This window comes from Nicotiana tomentosiformis, chromosome 2 (assembly GCF_000390325.3).
Source record: "Nicotiana tomentosiformis chromosome 2, ASM39032v3, whole genome shotgun sequence".
Lineage (NCBI taxonomy): Eukaryota > Viridiplantae > Streptophyta > Magnoliopsida > Solanales > Solanaceae > Nicotiana > Nicotiana tomentosiformis.
The window spans coordinates 971073-981911 of record NC_090813.1 but is presented as its reverse complement, the minus strand read 5'-3'; the positions used below and the strand labels follow the sequence as shown (position 1 = coordinate 981911).

General features: G+C 36.5%; 1 protein-coding gene across 1 annotated transcript; it reads right to left on the bottom strand.

Moving 5' to 3' along the window:
- Window positions 1-5667: 5667 nt before the first annotated feature.
- LOC104114033 (protein TIC 55, chloroplastic) lies at window positions 5668-10401 on the bottom strand. Its single transcript, XM_009624374.4, has 3 exons — window positions 9850-10401; window positions 7088-7190; window positions 5668-6999 (listed from the first exon to the last, which is right to left on the bottom strand). The coding sequence occupies exons 1-3, from the start codon at window positions 10296-10298 to the stop codon at window positions 5866-5868; spliced, it is 1686 nt and encodes a 561-aa protein (XP_009622669.1). The 5' UTR covers window positions 10299-10401; the 3' UTR covers window positions 5668-5865.
- Window positions 10402-10839: the final 438 nt, after the last annotated feature.

The following is a 10839-nucleotide window of genomic DNA, read 5'->3' as shown; positions in this document are numbered from 1 at the left end:
GCACTCTCGGAACGAGGAAAACAACATTAAAACTAAGAATCACAACCCAAAATCAATAGAATCAACTTATGAACTTTAAGTTCTTCCAACTTGCTCCGAATGCGCCGATTCGTACCTAAACTACTCGGAATGACACCAAATTTTGCGTGCAAGTCTTAAATCACCATACGGAACTATTTTCAGGCTCGGAATCCCAAACGGACCTAGATAACACCAAAACCTACTCCAAACCAAATTTAAAGAGCTTTTAAACCTTCAATAAGCCAACTTTCAACCTTAAGCACTGAAACGCTCCCGGATCGTCCAAAATCCGATCCGAACATACGCTCAAGTCTAAAATCATCATATGAACCTATTAGAACTGTTAAATCTCGGTTCCGAGGTCGTTTACTCAAAATATTGACTCAAGTCAAACTTAGCCCTTTTTAGCCAACCTTAAGGAACCAAGTGTTCTGATTTCAACTTGAACCCTTCCAAATCCCAAACTAACTATCCCCGTAAGTCATAAAATAGTAAAAGCACATACAGAGAGTCTTATTTAGAGGAACAGGGATCTAGAAAGCGAAACGACCGGTCGGGTCGTTACATTTAAAATGTGTACAACTGACTTGCAAAAGAAACATTAAAATTTTATACATATTTATAACCGTTCCCAACAAAATTATATCCCACTCTGTGATATACAACCAAACTCTAGTCTGCAAGCGTCAAAGAGTACCCAAAGAAGACACATATATATAACTTGGTCGAGATAGGGCCCCACCGTACAAAATTATTAGAACACATGCTTCGGTACCTATCGACTTTGAGCAACTACTCCAGAAAAGTGGAGAGCGATAACCAACAGCTGAAATGTGCATCTACTGGGGAGGAGTGCCACCGGATCTATCTGTACTTGTGGGCATGAACACAACTCCCAAAAAGGAAGGGCGTTAGTACGAAAAATATACTGAGTATGTAAAACTAAGAAATCATGTAAAATCAGTGGCATAATATAGTATGAGTAATTGATTTCAACCTGAATACCAATGACAAGTCACTGGGGGCATAAATTGTAGAAGCCATAAGCTTATAACGATGCAAACTTTATGAAGGGTTAAGCCACTCATGAAACTATGCATTAAATACAACATAATATTATTTAGCCCTTCTATGGGGCATACTACTTCACATCGTACCCGGCCTCACCGAGGACTCGGTAAAGTTTATTTCCTTATTACATCGTACCCGGCCTTAGGAGGTCTCGGTCGTACCCGATCACATGAGGGCTAGATAGAGGCTTATTTTATCTCATTTATACCCGGACTCATAGAGATCTCGGTTGTACCCGGCCACACAAGGGCTCGGTCATACCCGGCCATGGGCTCGACAGTGTCTCACATTGTATCTTTTCATACTCAATTAGTCAGTGGTCGCACAATAGGTGTCGTACCCGGTAGTCTATAACGCGGCTTGGTAAAGTAAAATAGATACATATACCTATAAGTGAAATGCAAAGACAATTTCAAGAGATATTAAGTTTAGATTTAAAAAGCATCATATGTACCGATCTCAGGATACCAACTGAAAATATTTTAGACTTTAAAAGAAATGCTATCGACAAGAATGTGCAAGAACATGGACAACGTCATTAGGAAGGACTCAAAACAACCAAGTCCTTGCAATACGGGAATCCTTTAGAGGAAAAGAGAGAGACTTACACCAAATCATGCCAAGAAAGAAAGTTGCCGCACATACCTTGTTGAAGAACTAGCTACGTTTTCCTGAATTTCTATGCCTTTGTGGTGATTAACTCGGCCTCTACAGGTATTACAATGAAGATCCAAAGCTTCTTCACATTGAATCCTACTAGAATCGTCTCTGATTCCGTCTAGTTTACTTAGAAACTCCAAAGGAGATTTGAGAGCGTTTTGGGTGAGTTACAGTGAGTGATGCTTCCTAAAATGAAAGAGAAAGAGCCCTACTGCCTTTATACTACATAGTGCATAGGAAATTCCTCCGCTCCACATGCAAAATGGGTTGCCCCGCCCCGGTCACTGCACCCGGTGAGACATTTGGCGCAAGTCCACTGAAACGTGTAGCCACCTTCTGCCCTCTTACGCGTCGCCAGCAGATTGGCACACTAGAAGCAAAACTTACCAAGCTCTATTTAGGTATGGGGTGTAACATATTTCTTAAGTATTTCAAATTATTTGTTATTTTAGAAGTTCAAGACAAATTTAATTATTTCTTTCTATTTTACCCGTAGTAGTAATTGTTCTTGAAGACTACAAACACTTCAATTATGAGGTAATATTATGATTGTTCAAATACTAATAAGACATAAATAATGGTAAAATAGTCAACAATATCTCATAATTATTATTTTTTTAAAGTGCGTGTAAAAGAGAAACACGATAAATAATTTGAGACGGAGGAGTACAATTTAAGCAAAGGATATATATAAAGATTTCAAATACACAAAATAACGGGTCAATTGGTTTTGTGGCTTATTACAAACTTGTATTTAGTTTTATGACCCCATCTCTTTTTTTTATACATGAAAGATTTATTTTTACACATAAGAGATCTTTCTTTTAAACGTAAGAGATCTAGAAAAGACATTTTCTTAAATTCAATATTGTAAAAGGCCACGAAGGCCTAAAACCCCGGATTAATAAAAGAGAGTACCAACCCCTATATTTATGCATGCAATTAAGAAGTGTCATCAATCATATATATTCACAAATTCCATTCATGATAAGCATCTAGAAAAACACATAGAAACAATGGTATACACAAGATCATTGATCAATTTGTATTTCAAAAATCAAATTAAAGAGTGGCATCAAAAGCAAGATACAGGTACAATATGCTTCCTATTATACCTTCAAAAATATAATTTACATATTCACTCTTCTAAAGAATTACTACAATTTGAGCAAAAGATATCTATTCCAATTTACTTATTGCTCTCACTCTCGGCTCTTGGAAAACTCAAGCTTTTTCCTCCAACTTTTGCTACTTTATTACTCCCTTCGTCTCAATTTACGTGTCTAATTGCTTTCCACAAGATTCAGATTTTCTCTTTACATTCTTAAACTTAGTGTCAATCAAACTAAACACATAAAAACTGGAGGGAGTATCTAATTGTTTTCTGATAAACCATTCCTCATGCCGTCTACGATCACGTATAGTATTCTCCTTTAGAACTCTTTCTGCTTTGGCATTCAAAACTTCATTGATAAATCTTTCAAGTTCATGATCATCCTCAAAAAAACTTTTTACTTCATCTTCTCAATTATTCATTGAGTTCCCTTTTGTCAATAGATCGGCTTCTGAATTATGTTTCATCCCAATATGGTGAAGAATGGAATTAGCAAGGCAAAATTTCATAATGTGGAGCTTGTTTTTAGACTTGAAGCTTCTTGTGTGGTACCCTTTAATGATTTTTTTCTGCCTTCTTAGAAAAATTTGTACAATTCCCACTTGAAACCCTAGCCAATTTTTTCCTTTTCAGTTATGTTCAAGAGAGATTGATTACCAATAATCTTGAACCTTTCGTAATTCAAGTCTATACTATAACTTTCCAAAAACCCTAGCGGGTACACCATCACTTGTGTTTCAGTTGGATAGGGCGGAGGCATAAGCCGAGCTATCGGTTTGACCGAATCCAATAGCTTTGCTCACACAGTATATTTTGTGTTAAGAAATATATAAATATGTTCAATTATTAAATCGACAACTCAATCATTAGCACTTGAATTCATCATTCTAAAATTCAAAACTCGTAAGGTTGAAATCCTGGTTCCGCCTGCAGAACTGAAAACTACCATTTTCAAGCTGTAACTCTGAAGATACTCCCTCCATGGATAAATTCTTCATGAATAAAATCACAGACTACAAAGAAGAAGAACGGGATTGCTAAAACAAACAAACAAAAAAAGAATATGACTCGGCAATGGGTTAATGGCAAAGAAAGGTTTCCTTTGAATATCTTAGGGTTTTTGCCTCCAAACTAGATTAGAATTAAGTAGGTTTCCTTGCTTGCTTCCAACGGTCCAACCTAAGCAACATTTTCAACTGTAAATTCTGGCTTCAGTAAAAACATCATATATGTAACTTCAACAAATTAAAAAGAAATTATTAGCCATCTACCCCCAATATGGGTATGTTAGTCAATATAGATCGAGAAAAAAAAAAATAAATGGGGAACTTTTGCCACTTATGTATTATTTTTTGTCAGAAAAAAGAGCTTAAGTCATTTTTTATTGTCAAAGGCATTGGAAAGTTACCGAATAGCTCCTTCAGCAATTTACTATTTGACTCGATTTATCAAACTTAGGAAATATTGGATTGTCAATATGTTACGAGTTACGACCGTATCCAATCGATAATATTTGTTATCACTTATCTGTTTGAATATTGTTTGGACGCATTGAGAGATAAATTTACTTTTCTTATGATCGGGCTTTCATTTTAAAAGTTTTCTCTAATACTTGGTTTGTTGTGACAACTGACATTTTTGAAGAAAAAAAAAACTTAGATAATAAATGCATTAGCATATGTCTTTTATATAAAATTTTATCACACATAATCAAGGTCAGCTTACCCTTGCTCCTTATCTCCATCAAAAAATATAAATAACATGTGTGTTTTATATAAAGTTTATTAGATAATCAAAGTTAATAAATGTTTCCATTCGTGACTAGCTATTTTTTAATTTATCTCGTATCTACCACTGTGCAAACAATATTTTTACTCAAACATTGCAATTTAACCCTTTGTAGAATTATTAGTTCTACTGATTATTATGGATAACTAAATTTTGATAAATTATCTTAAAGGTGATCCAATAGTGTTCTTGGCGTATAGAAGATAAACCGTTTCTTAACGGTTAAGCTTTACTCATACCTCAAAATGAAGCTGGATGAACCTTTTTAAAACCATTTATTTATATATTGATCGCATTAAGAAAAGTTTTGGAAAAATAACTCGCATTTTAGAATTTAATGCATGCCAACGTGCTTTTAAATTCTGTCGGTCGGGAAAATCATGCCCCAATATATTTTAAAATTCTGACATGGGTTCTTTTTCTCATTTCTGTTATTGAATCAAAAAATTAATAGTGGTACAAAAGTATCCTATTTTTGTTATTCTCCCCCAAAAACAATAGGTGAATGATAGTGTTTGTAAATAGACTCATCTCACTTAATCATGGCTAATTAATACATACTTTCATTTAATAAAATCGCTTAACTACGATAAATTAGTATACCTAAGCACCCAATACCGGCAAGTAATTACTTCCTAAACATGGTTAACATCCTTGTGTCATTAATGCACAACTCTCAGGATGTGAATCAAGTATGTCTTTTAATGTACGTATGGGTTAAATAATTGTATAATTTAAAGGTGTTTTGGGATACTCTAATATAACCTTTATCCTTTGAAATACCAAATCTTTATAGTAAAAATTGTCTAGTGAAATAAATGTGTCCAGTATTTAAAAAAATAAAACTTCTAAAAATGTTATAGAAAATATAGTCAATGGAAGTTTTTCTTTAATTTGCTCTGTAAACTGTCATAGGAAATGGATAAATGGAATACTAGTTTGTTTATGCTTTGTGCAACTTTATGTTGCTCAACTTAGCGTCTACCAAGGATGAGTTTACTTGCTAATATATATGAGAAGCATATAAACCCGAGTCCTATTCTACATGAAAAATGTCAATTCGAGTATAGGTATATACATATTTTAACAGTATGAAGAAACTGAGTTTCAGAGTCCACAAAATTCTAGTCCTAAAAAGAAAAATCACAGCAGCAAAAAGGGAAGTGGAAGGAAAACATACTGAATAGTCAAAGGAACTCAAAGCTCTAGGTTTACAATCTTCTGTGAATCCTTATGAAGTTGGTTGTATTCATTGCAATGGCTGTTGAGCAAGCATATATTCCAGCTAAACATAGTGATGTCGAAAGCAAAAGTAGGGCCTTCCACTGTCTTCCTGACACTAGAATTGCCAATGCAGTTGACACTAGAGCAACAACAGAGAGGGCATTTTTCCAAGTCTCAAAAGCTTTGACAACATTTCTGCAATCCTTGCAATGGACTACATGCCTGAAATATCTGTTGGCGGGATTCGGAGCATACATTCCACCGATTCCTCCCTTAGCTGGCTGAGCAGCCGAAAAATTGGCAACGAAACCAGCAGGGGCGTGCTCGACAACAGCAGGTTGTTGGGGCAGGTAAATGGTGCTGTGACCAAAATGATAAGGCATTCCATGCCCAACTTTGTCCATCCACTTCCTGTACTCAGCTACCCATGTATCCGACGACCTTAGATTCAAGTACAATTTTTTGGTGGGAACCTTTTCTTTCATTAAGATTTCGTTTTGGGACGAAAGGAACCCCATATCTTGCTCAAAGACCTTGCCTGCATTCTGATGCAAGAACCAGTTTGGGATAAATTTAAGTATCCCGGTTCTTTTTCTTGTGTTTCCGAACCGGACAATAAGCATGGATTTTCCCTGACCAGATGGCCTACAAAGAAAGAGACCTGAAAAGTAATGCTTCTCCCCATTCTCATCAACAATTTCTCTGTTATTCTGAAGAACACAAGGAGCTTCAAAACGTAAGAAGTTCGGTGTATAGTTTGCTTTGCCTTGATCTTTTTCCTTGCCCCACCATCCTGCGAACCCCCGGTTAGTCCTTTCTGTTACCTCGAAAAATAGTGGTCCAGCATCTTCCCTTTTTGCTGTAAAATCTGTCCTATCGTGTGATATCGGGACATGAGCTGGGTCCATGAGGTTTTCCAGAAGAATAGAGTGGTCATAAGGGAGCTCATGAGTTGTAGAAATGTCTCGAAATCCTTCCCTTTCAAAGTTTTCAAACCAGGGGATTTTGTTAATATTTGGTGGTGTTCTTTGAGACATCCATATCCAAACTACTCCCTGGGAATCCCTAATTTCATATTTCTTGGCACAAGCTGATCGAGGAATTCTAGCATTTTCAGGTAGCTGGTTGGGACAAAATTAAAGATAAGGAATGAAAATGGAGTTTTAACATTAGCGACATGAAACACAATGGAAGATGCATAAAACCAACCTGTGGTATCTTCACACATTTACCATCTCCTTCAAACTGCCAACCATGATACAAGCATTCCAGTTTGCCGTCGTACATTTGTCCTTCAGAGAGTTTGGCTAATCTGAATGAAAAGGAATTTGTGGTCAGGATTCCAGAGTTAACTTTTTCGAAAAGTATAGAAGTCAAAACAGGTGATCTCGCAACAATCTGTAAGTCAGTTTAGGTGAATCCTTGACTAATAGATAGACACTGGTTGAATCCTTAACCAATAGACAGACATAAGTTACATCCAGGCGAGGGAGAAAGGCAGGAGTTCTGCTCAAATATAGAGATTATTTCCCACATTGTCAATAAATTTCGGGCTGTATAACTTTTTTTTAAATATTTTTAAGGCAACAGTTGATCGGTTGATGTAAATAGGCAGAATAGCTGCAGCTTCAGTGATGCAGAAGCGTATTAATTGTGGACAATAAAATTCTGTGTCAATGGCTTAACGAAAGAGGATTATCAATGTTGGATTTGTGGAAATCCACAGATTAAGTTACAAAGAGAAGCCTATGATTCCACCAACTTCACACGTGAGACGACCCTTGATACAGATTTTGAAGAATTAAAAAATAAAAGACTGACTTATATACTTCTTTGCTGTACCAGTCACAAGTTCAATACTACATTTCACAAATTTGATGCGTATCAATCTTCAATACTCCATTGGTCATTAAATGGATTCTTATTGCACTATTAAAAAAGGAGGGGAGGAGCATTGATTCATTTTCACTCCTTTTGCTGCAACTCATATTTGTGAGCGGTAACTTTCTTCTAAGTAGATTAGTAATTTAGTATGCCATGTTATATTGACTCTGAAGACATTCTGAATAGCTATATCTACCTGATCTAAGAAAAGTGCATCCTTTTATTCTTTCCATCTGATTCAAAGATCTAAAACCATAGGCATTCCAAGATTTTCAGCGTATGTGTTTCTTACATAGTTACATTCATCTTCGCAGATGACGGATATAGAAAGAGTAAATTGCACACAGCTAAGTAGTAAGTAGACAACAACTGGAAAAATTAATGCAGAAATGCAACCAACGGAGGGGGAGTGGACTGGTTAAAACAAGGCAGAACAATTTGATAAGAACCAGTTTTGTGGTAGACACTGGATGTCTGAGAAGGCGAGAACACCTTTCGACGATATGCTATAGAAGAGAGGAGCCAAACAGATTAATAAAATCTTCTTAGGAAGTCTACTAAATAGCAAAACTAAAAAGAAAGATGGAGGAGTGTTTGAAATTAGAGAATCAAATAGAGAGAAAACATTAAAAGATTAAGAATAAATGTCAAGCTTCATTCGCAAAGTAGACAATTTAATTGTACTAAAACACTACTCTCAGTAACTATCTTCCATGTCGGGCCGTTTTAGCTTGGGTTGTGGTCATCCTTGGGTTGTATCAATGATATCAAAGCCACCCACCGCCCTCTGTGCCCGGCGTGCCATGGATGGTGATGTCGGTATATATTGCAGTGTTCGCCCGGGGCTAGAGAGGTCTAGCGCACAGCCATCGAGGACGATGGATACGGAGCGTGGTGGTTTGTTATGATCCACTGCAAGATATCAGTATTGCAGAGTGCTGATGTGGGATTTATATAACCTTGGGCTCTCCCATTTCCCCCTCGAACTAAGTTTCACGTGGACCATTAACACAATTCACGGGTCTGTGTGCCACCCAAAGATACTCTTAATATGGTGTGATATTGTTTGCTTTGGGCCGAGCCCGAAAGGCCTCACACCATTAAGAGATCCCTACACCTTATATGTAAGCTCCCAATCTTTTCAGCTAACAATGTGGGATTTTGTTCGCACACCCAACATTCTCCAATATGAGGTTCTGACGGAGATGCTCACTATCCCAAGACAAGAATGGACCAACAACTTTGTGGTAACTCTGAAGGATGAGGGGACAAGTAGTAGAAGAGGAGAGTTACAATTAACTTTCCATGTTCTGTACAGAAGTAAGAGTGAAAATATTGGATACCCTTTAAACAATTCTTTTGTCCTTCCAAAACTTTTCTTCCTCTCAACTTCACCGAGATTTTACTTTCAAGACTGATCCATGATGGGAGGGGAAGAGTGAAGGAGGAAGAAACTCGTTGATTTCTCTTAGGAGTTAAGGTATTTACCTCTGTTGTGTGGTCTTAATTTCCTACTGTATCGCACACATGGAGGATAAAATGAAAGAAGATTGCTTGAGATAGTCTGATTATATCCTATGTTGACTTTGAGATGCACCGGTCCATAGCCCATAGGTATGAAACAATAACTAGTGATGTTAAAAGGGGATGATATATACCTAAAATCACAGGTGAGGAAGTTGTGGTGAAAGACGTACAATCTCTTCGGATTATGCACATTTAGCGAAAAAATAAGACACAACAAAAAGAAAATATCTATATAGGCAATACCAAATAGCTGGGTATATGTTTTAGTCATGTTAGTGCAATTTACTTTAGCCTATGCTTTATATAGACAATACCAAATATCTATTTAGGTCCTATACTCCTATGTTTTCTAGGAGTTTTTTAGCCCATTAGATATTTTTATTTTTATTAGTATAATGTTGGCCTGAGACGAATTCATGTAGCCGACCCCAATTTATTTTGAATATTTATGTATATATAGTTCGAGCTGAAAACAAAGTTAAAACTCACAAAACTCACCCTAAATCAGCCTTTGCAAGTCAGTGTAAATACAATTGGAACTTCAATACAAATATGTTTACCTATGGGGACATCGATCTTCAAAGCATCTGAGTTCACCACTGCCATCTCTGTACAAAACAACTTGTTTATCAAAGACAGTGAGACCCAAAGGTGCATCATCAGGGACATTCTTGGTCAAATACAGAGGATACCACTCTTCTGTCCAATCATAACCAACAATTTCCCTTTGTCCCCTCAATTCCTCTAAGCTTGAATTTTCCAAAAGCACACTTTGATCATCAACTTCAGCTGAAGATGAAGAAGAAGAGATCCCATCTCCAATATTCTCTGCAATTGCATAACAACTTAATCTCTCCTGTTTCTTGAACTGCTGATTGAGAAGATAAAGATTGTGTTTTTGAGGTTGTTGTAGAGAAAGAACTGTACTTCTTGTGGTCAATGTAGTTGGCAGTGACCTCTTTGAAGTTGAGTGGAGTAACTCAGAGAGAAATGGTTGCTGTAAAGCCATAATTATGAGTGATTGGATGTAAATGGAGTGTTTGGGGAAGAGGGAATTTGTAGGTGGCAGAGAAGAAAAGGAGTGGGATGCATTAGAGACACATGTAGTAGTAGTAGTAGTTGTAGTAGTTGAAATGTAAAAGACTAGTGTTGCTTCTTCTTCAGTCGAACCAATGATAGCCACACAAAATACAAGAAAGATTTTTCAGAAATTAAATGCAAGTAAATTATGTCTCTGTCTCCCCTATTTCCAAAAGGTGACTTATATAGCCGGTTTGGCAGTAAAAATCAGCTTATTTTGAGAAATCGATTTTTTTTACAAGTATTTTTTTATGAAAAAAAATTTGTGTTTGGCTAACTAATTTAAAAAGCACTTCTAAGCAACAATTAGTGTTTGGCCGAGCTTTTAAAAAAATGCTTCTAAACGTATTTTTCGCAAAAGTGCTTCTCGGAAGAAACTACTTTTTTCTGTTTCTCCAAAACTGTTTCTGCTTCTACTCAAAAACACATTTTTTAGCTTGAAGAAGCTTGGCCAAAGAGGCAATTAGTGG

Excerpts from the sequence above, each read along its gene's own strand:
- LOC104114033 (XM_009624374.4), bottom strand. The coding sequence starts at position 10,298 with ATGGCTTTACAGCAACCATTTCTCTCTGAGTTACTCCACTCAACTTCA. Across the intron at positions 7,191-9,849 it reads GAAGATCGATGTCCCCATAG|ATTAGCCAAACTCTCTGAAG; the intron begins GTAAACATATTT and ends CTTTTCATTCAG. Across the intron at positions 7,000-7,087 it reads AATGTGTGAAGATACCACAG|CTACCTGAAAATGCTAGAAT; the intron begins GTTGGTTTTATG and ends TGTCCCAACCAG.